The 17,772-nt window shown below is 45.0% G+C and overlaps 1 protein-coding gene across 1 annotated transcript; it reads left to right on the top strand.

Annotated features, from left to right (window-relative positions):
* Positions 1 to 6,538: 6,538 nt before the first annotated feature.
* Positions 6,539 to 12,059, top strand: LOC142897977 (somatostatin-like receptor F_48D10.1). The gene is made up of 5 exons (XM_076040666.1): positions 6,539 to 7,303; positions 8,270 to 8,410; positions 8,960 to 9,232; positions 10,032 to 10,178; positions 11,832 to 12,059. Exons 1-5 carry the CDS (start codon positions 6,734 to 6,736, stop codon positions 12,057 to 12,059), a joined length of 1,359 nt encoding a protein of 452 aa, XP_075896781.1. The 5' UTR covers positions 6,539 to 6,733.
* Positions 12,060 to 17,772: the final 5,713 nt, after the last annotated feature.

Genomic DNA, 17,772 nt, shown 5'->3' with positions numbered 1-17,772 from the left:
TTCTTTTTTTGGAGGAGCCGCTGCCTGAGTTGTACCTGCTGCTTATTTTTCCATGGATAAAGTTGTCTGGCTCCTGACTCCTCTGAAATGTTATTTGAAAAATTCTGCATACAAATTGTTGCATACAAAAACAATGAAAAAAAACAACAACTAAATATTGAGACTTCGGATGGATGTGATGTTGAAGTGACAAGTGTCACAAAACAAGAAAGATTTTAGGAGGATGTCCTGATTGTGATTTGTGCTTACGGATTAAACAATGAACAAAGATGAGTTTTAAAGGAAGTTTAAGTTTGTTAAACTTCCTTCCTGTCTGTTTCAGTTGTCGTGTAAATGTTCCGTAAGGACTGTTGAACTACAATGTTTTTATTTTATTTTATTTTATTTTATTTTATTTTATTTTATTTTATTTAATTAAGAAATATAGGACTTTGAAAATGACAAAAGACTGATTTCTTTTACAATTTTTAATTCAAATATAGATGTGCGAAATTTGATAAATTTGGTTTTGTCCAACAGAAACTGGGACACTGGCAGACCACTGAGTCACTATGTCCAACACTATGCGAGGCGCAGTATTCTCGCCTGGCCTGAGCAGAGGTGGAATGAGCTCGGCGGCTCCTGTTTAGATTTGGGGAGGGTCCGAGAGAACAGCCAGGAAAACAGCACTTACCGAGGCCTCTGTCTGTGTTATTGTAGGGCTACTACAGGAAGAGAGGGTGGGGAGAGTGGTGGGGGTGGATGGGTGAGGAGAAGAGAGGAGAGGAGAGGAGGCAGAAAGGGAGGAAAGAGACAACCTCTCATCAAGATGTGGCAGTGGTCCGACCGATTGAAAGCAAAATGGAGAGAAATTGATCAGTTTTCCCAAGTTGCAGTTACAGAGTCTGATCTTCTCTCTCGGGGTGGGGGGGCAGAAGCTACAGTCTGGTGCTCCTCCTTGATCCATCCAGTGGGGTTTTAAAGCTTTTCTTTTTACAGGATAATTCCATCCTTCCAAGAGTTTCTTACATCAGAAGAAACCTCCCCTGCATGAATCACACCTCCCCTGTAGTCGCTGAATATTAGCCAGTTATGAATAGAGCTGATAATGAAAAATGCCATCACTGTCATTATTTCCGACCAATCTCCGCCATTGTTCTCAATTAGCGCCTCCTCCTCCATCTGCCCATTGCAGTTTTCTCTGTCTGCAGCAACTCGCAGCTGAAGCCAAGTTCTAAAATCAGGTTCGGCAGCCAAGGTCGGCTGAAGCACTTCACCGTCTTGACTTTGAGTCGCCTTCGTCGTAAGGTTGCCCTTTGGATGACTTGTGTTGCGGCCGTGTGTTCGGTTTCTCCACCGTGGAGCACACACAACTGTTACGGATTAATTGAATTGAGGTTAAAAGCGAGCGATTAATTGATTAATCAGATTAATCGTCCGTAAAGCGGAAACATCTTTTTCTCCATTTGGAAAAGCCTTCACCGTCACTCTTTGTTCTTTCCCCTTCAGCTGTGCTGCTGCAGCACCAGTCACGCTAATCTCTTCAGCATCAGCGAGGCCCATAGTTGTCGTTTCCTGTTTATCTGTCTTGTGTATTTTTTTTTAAGTGCATCTCGACACAGCGGCCGCTACCTGGTTGCATCGCAGCTAAATAGATTGCAGGTTCTGAAATGTCACTAACTTCATCACGGTGACGTCTGCTGCGGGATCAAACTCACAACTTGTGACAACGTGACGCCTCAGATTATCGCCAGTTGGCTACTGGTGTCGGTGCTCTGAAAGCTGGACTGTGATCTCTCGCACAAAACGTACCCATGACACGTTGCACTCACTTTGCTTTTGGTCTCTATTGTGACCAGTGGATCAGATGTCACACCACTGTGCAGGTTTGGACGAGGTGTCACAGATCCAAGCGCCGTCACAGCCGACTGAACCGTGATTTAATCACACGTCTAATGAGATCCAGTGGAAAGTTCACCTGAGATACATTTTTACAGGCACATATCAGAGTATGATGGCAGCCATCATACTCTGATATTTGCCTGTAAAAATGTGCACTCATGCACACACGCAACTTTGACAGCATAAAGAAATTGGTTCCATTTCGCTGACCTATTGCAAGCCAAGAAGAATACATGTACGCCTCGTGTTGTTAGTGGCAGAAAGTGTCTAAGAAATCCAGTCCAGGTCGCAGGTTTTGCTTTGCAGGACTGGTCAGAGCCTTTCTTTGTGACAGGTTGATTTTCCTCTTGGGGCAGAAACACCTTCTGGCTGCTAGCGCCACACGGTGGCTGCCCTCCAGTCCACACAAACGAGGGCGAGGACCGGTGCAGAAGCAACAATTTCTAAATGCATCAAGACACAGACGCTTGTTATCCTTTTCTGATGCTGATGTCTGTTTGCTGTGTTTGAATACAACCACTCCCCACCCACCATACATCACTCTGATTGTGTTAAATGCCCATTTATATTCACAAGTGCGTGCACAAGCGAAGTGCTGAAGGAAAAATTGCAGGTTAATGACTGTTTCTGCCCCTGATATTTCTTCACAACCAGCCTTGATGATCCCCTGATAATATATTATCACTGAGACAGTTGCTGGGAGACCAACAGAACAGACCTCAAGGATCTGTTTCCCAGCCCCCCTGTTCAAAGACAGCTGACTTGTTTGACAAATTATGATTTATTCACCGACTGACCTATCAGTCATTCAATCATTGACCAGCATGAGAACCCCGTCTCTTCTCTTGAAGTGACTTTGGGCCAAAAGGTGAGCAGCTACGGCAGAACACAGTGGACTTGTCGGAGCAACGCGTCCGTCCAGCCTTGGCCACGAGGACCATTCAGCTAATCTCCTCCATCTTCATACAGCGTTGCTTTTCCTTTCTTATGCTCTCTCTTTGTTTCTGTTTTAACACACACACACACACACACACACACACACAGACCACCGACGGAATGGTAATGCCTACTGACAGGCTGTTAAGGTCAGCCTCGGGGCCACGTCATCGCCTCACTCCAGGTGATCGGTCGTGGCGATGGGAGCAAACTTTCCACCTGACACTCTCATATTAACCAAAAGACTTCATCCGCGTGTGTGTGTGCGCGCGTGTGTGTGTGTGTTTGTTTGTACGCTAGTGATAGCGGTCAATTAGTCGGCGTCAGCGGGAGAAAAAAGACGAGAAACAATTGATGTGTCCACGGGAGCGTGAAGGCATCGCGACTTATCGACTTTGCCCGCTCTCTGGTCGGCTTTGTCTGCTGCTGCTCTGTGTGTGTGCGGGTGTGAGACGCCAACAGGTAAAAAAAAAAATAAATAAACAATCTTCGAGTAACACATTAATAGGGTGACTAAGGCAGTCAGATGTGTAGCCCGGCACAGTACTTGAAACAAATAGCACTTGGCAAGAAGAACCTTTAAAAAGGCTCCCAAGCGCCCAGACCTGCCGCCCTTTTCATCAGTGCAAAATAAATGAAGGAATAAAATGTGTTGCAGTGTGTGAAGTCGTATTCCAGCGGCCTGTGTCATTTTGCACACAAATATGAACAGAGAGACGAGGATTGAAGTCCGCCACCCACATTGTCATACACTTGATCCCTGCAAATGCGGAACAAACAAGACGCTGGTATGAAGTTTTGAGGCCTTGAAGGATCATCTCCAGCTGTTTCACTTTAAGATAAACTCCTGTGGGCAGCTCATTAAATTGCATAAAAATATAACACATCTTAGCCCATCAGTCTCCTGCTAAAGCAGGTTAGCCTGGCTGGGCTACCATGGAGAGAGGAGCCTGTGCCCTTCCCTTTGTGACATCGTGTATTTTGGCGCATACTTTCTCTTGCAAACTTTTTTAATTTCCTGGAAGTTCACTCACATCCTGGAGGCTCGTCACATTAGAGAAGTAGGAAAGAGTCAATCTTGCATAATGAGAGACAATGTGGAATATTTCTGCCCTGAGTAGCGAGTCCGCCGTCCGTCGTCCCCCTCTGTCTTCCATGTGACACTGAGATTGAGCCTCTTGAGAATTGTGCTGGGAGCGTTGCGTACCTTTTCAAAAAGGCAAATAAATCGAAAAACCTCCCCCCGCCCGCAGCCGCGTCCTCCAGGGATGAATCCCCAGCAGGACACATTTCCATTTTGACTGCTTGACATGCAGAGTGATTTAGAATAAACACCTTCCCCCACCCCCTCACTCTCCTGTAGATTATCTTTAAATTGCCATTTAAATGACAGGCAACCAGCCTGTTGCCGTTGAGTCCTTGTCTCAGATGAATCTAAATCTCTTGTTTCTTGTTCACACGCGTCAGCCTCGTTGCGGGTTTCAGAGGTAAATAAAAGCCGGTTTCTGCGGTGCAGGAAAAGCAATTTGGCTTTGAAGATTAGTCCCAAGTGAACCAAGGTGAGGTGCGCTGCGACGGCCAGAGGTCGAAGGTCCTCGTGAAGTGGTGGTCATGTTCAGTTGCGGCTCCGACTCTCAAGTCCTTGTCCGCATTGACCAACAGCCTCCGAGTGAGACTGGTGCACAGTAAACACTTTGACGCAAGACCAGAAACACACACACACACACACACACAAGATGTTGTTGCCTGTTTTGATTTTAGCATCAGAACCAAAAGACAGAGGAAGATGGCCGTAAGCTCTAAACAAACATCCTTTCACGCATGCTTACATTTCCTATTCATGATCCTCTACCTATTCATCCTTCTACCCCATCCTATTCAATTTGTTTCATGCCTATATATCAGCCTTCCAGTCTATTTGCATCCCATCATTGTCACTGGGTTTCTCTTCAAAGACTCCTAAAAGATCTGCTCGGCAACAACCGCACGAGGCGAGATACTGTGGCGCTAATGCAATGTGTCTGGAGTCTTTCACGAAGGTTGTAAAGGTTGTGTCACGTGGTTGTAGTTATGAATTGAATAAAAAAAAATATATATAGGCCACGTATAATGCCTTCATGTGTACAATCATGTCACAGCTCCACTTGAGGCCTCATTCCGAGTTCGTATATTGGGGCTCGGGGCGAAAAAACCTTCAACAGATTTGAAGCCAAACATCATGACAGAATCATAAAAAGAAGTTTTGTGTACAATCGTGCCGATGGACTGTCATGGGTTGGGACTAATGATAGGATGGCTGGTGGCAGAGCAACAGCAAGTTGGAAACTTGCGCACAGTGTGAGGAGCATCCCTGAAAAACCGTGATTATATCTTGCAGTTTGATTTTTCAGTAGATTTCAGAGTGACTCATCTGGCAATTCCAGATACTCCGACGGTCCCTGGAGCTTGGTGATAAAACAGGAATTTTGCCTTGCCGGGTGCCCCTCAAAAATAATTTTAGAGCAGTGACTTAATAATAAACCGTATTCAAGTCACTGAATCACTGCTGAGACCTGATGTGAAGAGTCTTTGTGCCAATAAAGAGAGTGTATATAAATATATCAATCGCAAGGAGCATTTTAAATGACCATATATAACCATCTGCATTTTCCTTTATCCCAGGCACTAGTGGAGGAAAAACATAGTCTTCTGATGCCCAAAAACAGCATAATAAACCCAAAAAGCACCAGCTAGAATTGATGCTGGTGCGTGTGTACATGTTCTGACTAACCTGGAAGAGGTGCACTGCCTGAAGCATAGAGCAAAACAAAGCAAGTAAAGGATTGACGAGTACACCAACATTATGAATGAAAATGTATCGAGAGAAAAGCCACTCAAATGAGATGAGGAGGCCGTCTGATCTTCAAATCCCTCCCCCCCTCGCGCGCGCGCGCGCGTGTGTGTGTGTTAAGCAGTCATGGCATGAGCGCGAGCGGCGGGGCTGCGCGGTGAGAAAGTTGGCGGAGGGAACGAGACGAGGAGTTCCTCGCGCTCCTCGCGCTCCTCTTCAGCACCACGGACAGCGAACGAACGGATCGGTGCCTCATCGATACCGGAGGGTTACCGGGACGGTTCGGAGGGCTGAACTCGAACCCCTGGGCTGGGAGTCTGTTTGAGGAGACGGCAACCTATTTTGGCAAGGTATAATGTAAGCCTCCTGTCGATGTGAGACGATCGGTTGTGTGGAACGTATGTTGAGGGGTTGGGGTTGGGGGTGGAGGCTGGGGGGTCTTAAAGATGTGAGGCGCGTAAAAGAGCACGCATTTTGACGCACGGCACGTTTGGACAGGGCGCGCGACTGTACCTCGCGTGCGCCACTTTAAAAATGTCCGCAACTGATTTTGAGTCTCGCATTTGTGCGCATGAGTCGCACTAGTGATGTAGCCGCGTTTACAGGCGCATAACCGGACAGATGAAGTTTTTGCCCTTGTTGTTTGTTTGATTGATTGATTGATTAACTGAATTGATTGATTTGTCGCCATGCGCCCCGGAACAGACGCATGCTTTCTGTTTTAGATTATTTTTTTTTTAAACACCGGATGAAGTCATTCTTTCAGATTTGGTATAGATAGATAGATAGATAGATAGATAGATAGATAGATAGATAGATAGATAGACAGATAGATAGATACTTCATTAATCCTTCACAGGAAATTAAATAAATTGCTACAGTGCGTTAATCCACGCCCTCAATACTCTAAGGTAACAGCAACAATCATCCAAAAAACTAAATATGATTTAAAGAAAAAAAAAACTAGACGTAGGTTGTTGGGGCTTGTTTGACCGCGTTTACCTGCCAAACAACAGAAAGTACGAACCCGGGACGCGTGACAGACTCAGAATTCAACACCTGCCCTCTGTGTCTCTCGGAACCAGCATGGAGCCGCCGGACCAGAGCCGCTGGTCCTCCCTGCCGTCGGAGGTGAACTCCACCCTTTCGTCCTATCTACTCTCCAGCCCTCAACTCCCGGACGCCGCCTCCAACCTGTCCGCTCAGAGCGTGCCCTTCATGGGCAGCAGCACCCTGATGACCGCGGTCGTCTACCTGGTGGTCTTCACGGTGGGCCTGACGGGCAACACGCTCACCATCTACGTGATGCTGCGCTACGCCAAGATGAAGACCGTCACCAATATCTACATCCTCAACCTGGCCGTGGCCGACGAGCTCTACATCGTGGGTCTGCCCTTCCTCACCACGCAGAACGTGCTCTCCTACTGGCCCTTCGGCTCCTTCCTGTGCCGCGTGGTCATGATGGCGGACTCCATGAACCAGTTCACCTCCATCTTCTGCCTGACGGTCATGTCCATCGACCGCTACCTGGCCGTGGTCCACCCGATCCGCAGCACCAAGTGGAGGCACCCCCGTGTGGCCAAGGTGGTGAGCGCGGCCGTGTGGGCCGTGTCCTTCGTGGTGGTCCTGCCCGTGGTCATCTTCTCCGACGTCCAGGTGGGGGCGCCTAACCACTCACTGCCGCGCTTCGGACGCACAGTCAAAAATGTCACAGGCGAGATTCGCCGAGTAAAAATTAATTAATGCTAAAACCAGTTCACCAGTCTCATAAGTCTGATAATATTAATCGCCCAGTCCTTTTAATCGCCTCTGTGTGACGTTATAAAGGGTAACAACACCTGTTCACAGGTCTGTTACAACATTGGCTCCTTCCAAACACGTGGAAGGTCAAAACATGGCATCAGCTTTAACAGGAAATTGAAACTTTAATTGGTCACAAGCAAGAAGCTGCAAACAGAGGGTTAAATAGACTCATGAGATCTTTAGAAGAACAAAGATGTGAGAATGGGCAGAACATCGGACCTTTAAGAATAGCTGATAGAACATTGTTTACTTTCATTACTTTAAAAAAAATATTTTTGTAAACTTTGCAAAATTTGCAATTTGCAAACAAGTGAAAGTCAATCAGCCAGTGATTGGCCACAAAAGCTGAACCCTAGAATAGAGATACAGCAGCAACACTCCCTGGCTGTTTATTGAAGGGATGTTAAGGTTTGTTCAACTAAATAAGCTCGCTGACCTTTCCACACAGACGGCCAGGGAACAGGCAGCTAACAAATCAGAAAAATCAATTTGGGAAACAAACCTTTATGCCTTTGTATTTTGTAATTGCAAAAGTGCCGTCGATACAGCGACAGTGCAGAGTGAAGGACGGGTCTCTGGTGTCGCTAGAGGCAGCTATTACGTGTGAAGTAAAGTCAGTCATGCAGGTTGAACGTGAGCGAGTGTCTTGGTATGTATGTTGTGTACGGCACGCATTGCTCTGCCTTGAAAGTACAAAAAAGAGAAACTCCAATAATGTGTGTATTTAAACATTTCTGCAGAAAAACAGTCAGACTGAAGCTGGGACTTGGGGTTTGACTTCACTTCACTTTTTCCTTTTTTTTAAAAATTGTTTTTCAGGAGAAATTTCACTCCTGCAACATGATTTGGCCCGAGCCACAGGATGTGTGGTCCACCGCCTTCATCCTCTACACCGCCACCCTGGGCCTCTTTGCACCACTGCTCGTCATTTGCCTCTGCTACCTGCTCATCGTCATCAAGGTTGTCCTTTAAACGTCCAGTTTTTAATATTTGGTTTGATTTATGATTTTTATGTTACTGCCCATAAATACATTAATAAAAGTATATCATCACAGTCCAATAAAAGTAATTTGGTTTTCCTACCCTTAGAACAGTCTTATGTACAGTATATTCTTATATAACAGTAGTATATAAGAATATACATACACACCCCAAGTCAGGTGTTGCCCCACTCCACCTCCCTGCTCATTGTATTGCGTTTTATTTTAAAGGACCTACATGAAAAAAATGTCACGTGACCAACAGTTCTGTATGTGAGCCCCTTGTGATGTCAAAAAGGTGGGTACAGAGTGTGCTACCAGTCTTCTGCCTTAATGGCCTCAGTCTCTGTTGCAAACATGTGGAACGTCCAACCAAGAATCAGTTTTCGCAACAGACTGCAAACAAAGGGCTAAATATGCTGTTTGCTGGCGAGCAACCCCGGATTGAAAATCATAAAATGGAGTTTGAAGAAAAGTTGAGTTTATTTTTTTGTCGTTGTTCTCTTTTTGCTGGCTGCCTTCCCTGCAGGTGAAGTCCTCCAGGGCTCGGGCCGGATTCACCAAGCGTCGGCGCTCAGAGCGTAAGGTCACCCGGATGGTGGTGGTGATCGTGGTGGTGTTTGTGCTCTGCTGGCTGCCCTTCTTCATCATCAACATCGTCAACCTGGTGGTCATCATCCCAGAGTCCAGCACCACCGCCGGTGTCTACTTCTTCACCGTCATCCTGTCCTACGCCAATTCCTGTGCCAACCCGGTCCTCTACGGCTTCCTTTCGGACAACTTGAAGCAGAGCTTCAGACGGGTACGAGCCTGGCTATAGCCTGGTTGTGTTGCCTTCACTCAGCGAAAGTGGAGGAGCTCCAGAACCAGGTCCAACACAACTAGCTGCTTGGCTCTGTTGGTTTTCAAAGTGTGTGTTTTTGGAGGGACTATTTTTATTTATTTATTTTTTTTTTTTTAAGGACAAACTTTAGGAGGAACTACAGAACAGGTGATGCAAAACATCACTTGTTTGCAAAAACACAAGGATTTTATTGTTTTGTTTTGTTTTTAGCCAGGTTCTACAGAGAGCAGATTTTTGTGTTCAAGGCACATAGAGAAAGAGAGAGGACAGAACGTGGTGTCAGTGTTCTCACTTTTTATTTACTGCATTTACTGTTGCTATTGATATCAATAATAACAGTAACAATACCAATAATAGTAATAATATAGTCAATAAAGAACGCAGTGTTTTAATGTATAAACCCAAAAACAACATCAATAATAACCCATCCATCCATTTTCAATACCCACTTCTTCCTGAACTCAGGGTTGCAGTTCTGCAGCTCTGCTGGAGCTTCTTCCAGCTGTCATAGGGAAAAGGCAGGGTGACACTCTGGACAAGTAATAATAATAATAATAATAATAATAATAATAATAATACTAATAATAATAATAATAATAATGCAAAAATTGAATTTACAAATTGTACCATAGCAGGACACAGCTGCAAAAAATTTATTCTTGTTCCATTGAATTTAACATTAAACTGTGACCAAAAGAAGACATCCTTGAGAACATTAAAAAAGAGACTTGAACAGATGTGTGTATTTACTCTGCAGGTGATCTGCTTCAGGAGCTTGAGGTGCAAAGGCAGCGTTGTGGACGATGGCGACAACAGCGCTCCACGCACGGAGAAGACCACAGCACAGGATGGGCTCATGCTGTCCCCCCGAGATCCTATTTACCAAGACCACCGGAGCAGCCAGGTAGCCTCAACATGGTCTTGCACAGCAGCAAAAGGTTTTGGGTTCCATTCCTGAGTCTGCGATCTTTCCGTGTGGATTTTCGCACGTTCTCCCTCGGGACTCCCCAGGTTCTCCCACAGGTCAGCCCTGGTTCTGCTCAGGTTCTCCCCAGGTTCTTTGACTTTCTCCTGCAGTCCAAAGACATACACACGTTTGTCTATCTCTGCTTTGGCCCTGTGATAACACTTGGACGAGTTCATGTTATTTTCTACCTTCCCCATGAGATAGATTAGATAAGCTCCAGTGCCACTGCGTGCACCCTGAGTGCTGGATAAATGTGAGAAAGGAAATAGATGGACGGACGGATGGATGGATCATGGCAAATGACAAAAGTACCACACATGCTACCCAATGGCATTGGAATTCTCCAGTGGATGTGCTCAAGGCTACTACTACTACTAATACATGTTCTTGTACTGTTTTGCCAAGTAGAGTTTAAATTTGTCGCCACTCCACTGTACCGAGGGGATAGGAACGTTTGTGAAAAGCATTGCTCAGTGCCGAGGCACACGCACATGTACACACAAAAAACACACACGTGCACGCACAAATAGACACCCTTAACCTCGGTAACCTTTTGAATCTGGGGTGAGTCCCACATAATGCATCTGACAGCCCTTCTAATTAAGGAGGAGCCCAGCACTTCACAGCCAGGTGTTGCTGTTGTTGTTTGTGTGCGTGTGTGTGCGCCCGTGTGTGCAGGAGAGAGCAGCTAATTGGAGACGACTGCTGAATAAACTTTAGCTCGGAGGCAAAAGATTAGTGCTAATTCTGAAATGATTACAACAGGGCAGCCTGGCAAGGGGCAAGCCGTGAGTCACCCTCGAAGCCTCCACCGTGCTTCATGCCTTCTAATGAATGAGGTTGCAAAGGAGCAGAGAGGCGTGCTTGAGAGTGTGTGAGAGTGGCCGTCTTTCTGTGTAGGTGTCTGAAGGTTGACAAAACTTGAAATCCCTTCAGAGTTACAGAGTTACGTGAATCAGTCGATCTGGAAAAACAAGCCCTTTCAATGCAGGGAGAAGCGAACACCTACACACAAAGGCAGGCAGAGAAACCAGGCAAACAAAATAGGCAGCGCACTCCAAGGTCAAGAAAACAGTCCTCACAAGAAAATGTGTAGACAAGAGCAAAAAAGACAATCAGGCCTGGAGCTCATGTATTAAACACGCAAGGGGACAGGGTGAAACCAATCAGGGACAACATTAAAAAAGAGCGGGAACATACAGAAACAGGACGACAAAATTAAACAGGAAATCATACAAACAAATACAGACTCTCACACAGGCTTCCCGATCATGAAATAGATGGGCAGATATTCCGCATTCGAAAAAGAGGTCAAAGCAAAAGCATCAAAAACCTGCATTCTATCATCTGACCAGCAGGGACCGCCAAAAATGGTTGCAAAAGACAAAAAATGACTGGCGGTCAATATGGAAAGAGTCCTAAATTTAAACCTTTAAACATCTGCTCTTAATTGTTTGTTGTATATCGATTGACTTGAATGTTTCTTGTAATTACTGTATTTACTGTATAGTTTATTTTTAGGTACGATTTCTCGCCACATGTCCTGACTCCTTCCCGTCCTGAGTCTTCCTCTTCCTGGTCTTCCTCCAGATCTCCCCTCAGCCTCCGGACTCTCCTGGCTGTCACACAGCGGCCGACCTTCACCGCTGCACGGCCACAGCCTGCCCATTGTACCCGCCGAACAGGAACCCCGCTGTGCAGGCCGGCTCTGCAGTGGCCGCACTGGCGACGCCCCCTGCAGGACTGGCCACCATCACTGCCCTGACCACCACCACTACCTCCTCTTCTCCACCCCTCCACCGCCTCCAAAGCTCATAAAGCATAAAACAGCAGCCAGTGGGAAATAAACCGTGGTCCTGTGCTGTAGTCATTGTAGGACTCACAGGATGAATTGCATATATGTATATACATATATATGTACATACACACATATATATGTACACATATATATCACATATACATATACAGATATGTGTGTGTGTGTCCAAAAATTTTTTGGACAGGTCAAGAATCAGAAACCTTCTGCAAAAAAACTACTGGGTTTCAGTTTGCTGTCCTTTTTGACCTTCCACATGTTTGGAAGGGGAAAAAAACTTAAGTCAGTTGTGACATCACCTCGCTGCTGCTGTCTATTGTATATGTGTGCCCTTTGTGACATCACTAAGGGCTCAGATTTTCATAACTGTGAGTTGTTTTGTAGCAAACACTTTCTGAAAAGTGGAAGAAAGAAGCGACAGAAGTGAAGGACTCGACTTCATACTTTTCTCGGGAGCTGACTAACGGTGCAAATGACAGAAGCAGTATCTGGCAGGAGTCCAATATGATCTTGCTGTGTTGAGTTAGAGGGACAAATCACATTTGGGCAAATCTTTCGTGTCTATTTACACTCACAGTTTTCAACCCCACCGCCCAGTTCAGGTATCCATGGCAACAGAACTTTCTGCCTTTGACATGCCCCTCTGCCAAATGTCATCACCGACTGAGAAGCAAGATGATGTGACGGCAAGTGATATAAATTTTACATGGCTCGATGAGCACTGCCCGTCCCAGCGGTACCAGGTGGTGGGTCACCGTAGTCATTGTATCTTGACCGACATATCAAATGAATGTTTGCTTGTGCAAAAAGTTTTTTGTTTTTTTTTTCCTTTTCAGCCATGTGTTAAAAAAAAAAAAAGGGCCAACATTGTGCTCGAGTACGACTTCAAGTGGAGCAGCAAAAACCGACCCACCGCAAGAGGAGTCAGTGCCCTTTGTGACATCATCGGCAAGAGGGATTTCCAGAACTGTGCGTTTTAGCACAAACTTGGAAGGTGGAGCGATCAAAGATCATTCGTTATTCTGAAGTGGACTGAAATCAGACCGCGTTCCTATTTAAGGTGTATCATAGCGACTCTTATTGGAATAACAGTGACAGTGAAGGCATCTACAGTTGTGGTCAGCATCTTTTGTGTGTGTAAAAAAACAAAAAAAGGTCATAAAATCAAGTTTTCTGTCTAGCAGAGACAACAGAAATGATGTCACACCAAAAAGAAAACGGGAGGGGGGGGGGGGGGAATCAAGGCTTTTCGTGGACAATATCTAAAATTTAATATGTGTTTGCTTTACATTGGTTTGGAAGTGTCAGTGTTGTCTGTGGGATCCATGAGCTTTTTTGAAATAAACTGGTGCGATCTGACGCGGCACCTGCCTGTGATTGGCCGGGAACGGCCGCCCGCTCATCCACAATCCACAGTGAATTCATCCTCAATTTCGTTTCTCTAATGAGTCCATCCGACGACATCCATCCTGAAATGAAACACCTTGGCAGGACGGATCAGGACGACCGTGAGCTGATGCGATGATACGACCCGACACCGTGATGCCTTATGATCCGAGGATGCAGCACGATTGGACACAATAGGATATGACTCAGGGTGATTTAATGCAATATGATAAGACAGCGTAATATGGTATGATGTGATACAAAAATAATGACGATACTTTATAATATACGATATGTGATTTGATGCAATAATATACGTTGCAAAGCAGATGAAACAATACAATGCGATACTATCCAATACTTTATACAATATGTAACGATACGATATGTGACAAGCTAAAATATCATAGAAGACACATACACAATGCAATATATGACTTTGACTCACATACCAGCAGTGGCGTCATATCTCACTATCTGAGGCTGTTTATCGACTCAATATATTCACTTCCTGAATCTTTGAGCTTGTCGTGTGCGCTTCATTTCCCCAGCGAGGAGACCCTGGAACAACCGGAGACTGGACGTAGGCTCTGTACTCTCGCATCGCCTTTACATACACCTTTACATGCATTTGCATACATCGCTGGCCTGCATGAAATAATTCATGGTGATTCGTCCCCCGAGTCGTCGCAGCCGTTGCATTAAAAAAAACATTCCACAGAGTTTGAGCGACTGAATAGTCGGATGCATTTTTTCCTTTCACTTTGCACCCGATGTCCGCCACATTGGATGTTTCTGTTCTGTGAAAGTCACACATGAGATTTGCTCCTTCAGGTAGATTTCCAACCAGCTGAGCCACAGCCAGGGGGTGTTTTTCACTCTGAATGCTGGGCTTTTTGGGGGGGCGGTGGGGGCAAACAACACCTTCAAAAGATGTGATGCTTATGTGTTAATTTATGCCGGAAGTACAGATTATTTCCACATGAACAAAGGAAATTGTTAATATTTTAAGCCCTGCTGCCATTTTAGAGTCAATCCCAGGACAATTTTGGCACACTTACACCGACTCACACGGCAGCGCAGCTTCGTCCAGCCACACAGTTTCCATCAGAGACACGGCGCCTACCACACCTGGCCCTCCACCGTTGGTCCCTCCGCAGTTTCAAACACCGAGGAGAAGAATGGCCGGGAGTGAGACGCTTTTTAGGGTGGAACCAGTCGACAGCCATTGAACTCCTTTGAGAAAGGCTGCTCTCCCTGACTGCGTTGTTCCATTTTATTTATCGATTTTGTTCATGAATAGATTTTTTTTGTTTACTGTGTGTAGCTTTTATCTGTTGCTTTAACTGCATTTGTTTAGGCATTGTAAAATGTCCTTGAGTGTTGAGAAAGGCACTTATTCATTCAGAGCGACACGGTGGTGCAGTGGTTAGTATGTCGCCTGTGACAGCAAGAAGGTTGCTGGTTCTAATCCCCGTCCTGGGGACAATCTATGTTCTACCTGTGTCTGCGTGTGTTCTCTGCGGGTTCTTCGGCGTCCTCCCACAGTCCAAAACATGCATGTGAGGTGAATTGGGAATTCTAAATTGTCCATAGGTGTGTATGTGTTTGTGTACAGTATATATGAGTGTGAATGGTTGTTTGCATTTGTTTGTGGCCCTGTGATGAACTGGCAACTTATCCAGGGTGCAACATTTTTGGGATTACTCCATAAAAGTAAACAAATTACTAATTACTCATTTTAAAAGTAATATAATTAATAACTACTTTGTTTCATAAGTAATCGATTACCAAATACTAATTACTTTAGTTAGAAAAAAAGATAACGCAAGTTATCCAAAAGCTCAGTGCTTTGGAATGAACTTTATCAAAGTGCAAATTTTGCTGTTTCAAATATTGCCTCTGTCCTCTTAACATGAATGAATGTTTGCTCTCTGAACGCAAACTGCACATTTCAAAGAACAAACTCATACAGCACAGGTGCCTTTTGCACAGCCCATGTTGTTAAAAGAATTAGAAGCACAGTAGTTAAAAGATCTCTACTGTGCAGAGCACTGCTGGCTTACTTGTAAACATGGCTTTCAACAATTTATGAGGTTCAACGTGGATATTTTCGAAGTTGAGAACATATTGTTTACTGCACATTTTGTGGATAAAAATACATTTTTAGCTTGCAAAATATTTCAGAAAAGTAATGGAATCGTTGCTTGATAAAGTAATTATGATACAATTACCAGTTTTGTCACAGTAATCCCCTTACATTACTCTCTTATTAAAAAAGTAGTTTAATTATAGTGGTGGATTAATTAGTAATAGATTACGTGCAAACACTGTCAGGGTGTCACCCTGCCTTCGCCTTATATGACAGCTGGGATAGGCTCCAGCAGACCCCCTGGAACCTGAGCGCAAGAGGAAGTGGGTATTGAAGATTGATGGATATTTTTGTTTTCTCAAAAGCAAAGTGAAAATCTTGTATCGTCACACAAGTTCACTGTGTTCACCGTCTCTCTGCACTTTGAGATGAAGACATCTGCAGAAGACATTTGAGCGAATGGGCCATAAAAAGCCTGTCAGAGAACCTTGGTCGGGGTCTTTACGCCCCCCCCCCCCTCCCCACCTCCCTCCCAACCTGCCCTCCAGGATCAAGATTGTGAAGTTTGGCTGTCACTCAGGATATGAGCCTGCCGGCTGAATGCCCCCTCGACTGCCTGACGCGGCCATGAGAACAATCTCAGTGAAAACAGATGAATCAAATGAATTATTTATCATATGTCAGAAGAGTATTCACCAGTGGATCTGCACGTCGTTGTACCTTAGGACTGTATGGGAGGGCTTTCGTGCTGGACTGGGTGTTTGTTCTCTGCTCTTTTTTTTTGATACGTTTTTGATTTTTCTGAATTTTTGCTGTAAAAAAATCATGTCATGAGTGACGTTAATGAAAACACGGGGCAATGCCAATGATGTCACAGGCCAACTGCACTCACACATTTGATCTGCATGCAGCCCTCACAAGACACCAAAAGGACCTGTGTGTGTGACAGTGAGAAAGACCTGCTCACACCTGCTGCTGGTGCTTCGCTGGCAGTCAAATCATTTTAGGACTCTCTTTCGTCTCCGCTCTCTTGAAATGCAGCTTGAAAAACATCTTCACGCTCAGCTGAGGATTCGACAAAAAAAACAAACAGATTGATTTATTTTCTCTCTGACCTGCGATCGCCGAGCCGCCCTCCAGCCTGCCAATCAATGTCATCCGCTCGGCTGAACGAGAGCCGTCACCCGTCGCTGCATTTACAGGACCTTAATGTGGTCTCCATTGGAAACACTTTAGTAAGCGGCTGCCTGTAAACTCACTTGGGCTCAGAGGCAGGCAGGCAGGCAGGCAGGCAGGCAGGCAGGTGTGTGTGTGTGTGTGTGTGTGTGTGTGTGTGTGTGTGTGTGTGTGTGAAAACACGATTTTGATCATCAGCCCTTTGTGATGTCACAAAGGCCACTTGTACATTTTCTGTCTTTGGGAAAACATATAAAATGGATTTTTATTTATTCATTTATTTATTGTAAATTGGTCTTATAATAAATATGCTATTGATAACAATAATACTATGCTAAATATCCTGCTTCTAGTGTCGTGGAGTGAGAAATAAAGATAAAAAAATCACAAGAAATGTAAAGCTGGAGCCTTCAGCTCTTGGATCAGTTTATCTTGGTTTAGTTTAGCTTAGCTTATCTCATTTTAGCTCAGCTCCGGGACAAAACAGTTTCAGAGGAGCACGCAAGAGGTTTGTGCCAGTAAAGGAAATGAAGATGTTTGTTTGGAAACACTTTACTAAGCTGCTGCCTGTAAACGCACTTGGCCTAGAAGGCAGGCAGGAAGGCAGCAGTGTGTGTGTGTGCGCGTGTGTGTGACTGATGAGGATGAAAAGGAGGTTCTTGTTTTCTTCCGTGAGACTGAGAGTTGCTGTGCTTTTCCTCAGACAAAAAGGTGGAAAATGTTTGTTTGTTTGTTTTGTTTTGTTTTTTTGCTTCACAGGAAACTGTTATGACTCAAACTAAAAAAAAAAAAACCTCACGTGAGTTTCTTTGCACATTTTGCTGCTCACCTTCCAGCAGGACTCGCAGAACTCTTTGACAGTGACGGTGCGACAGATTGTGATAATGAAGATAGGGAAGGCAGTTGTAACACACCAGACAATATGGCACACACACACACCCATCAGCACAGTAGTCGATGCAGTGGTGACTGTCGCTCCCACTCGAGTGCAGCGATACTTGGGTTGATTTGACAGAATGAGGAGCCGTCATCAAAGTAAAAAGTAGACAGGAAAAAAAAAA

This window comes from Nelusetta ayraudi, unplaced genomic scaffold, assembly GCF_046127955.1.
Source record: "Nelusetta ayraudi isolate G7.1 ecotype Tasmania unplaced genomic scaffold, CSIRO-AGI_Nayr_v1 ptg000004l, whole genome shotgun sequence".
NCBI lineage: Eukaryota > Metazoa > Chordata > Actinopteri > Tetraodontiformes > Monacanthidae > Nelusetta > Nelusetta ayraudi.
The sequence above is the reverse complement of the archived record's forward strand: the minus strand, read 5'-3'. Positions and strand labels throughout refer to the sequence as shown.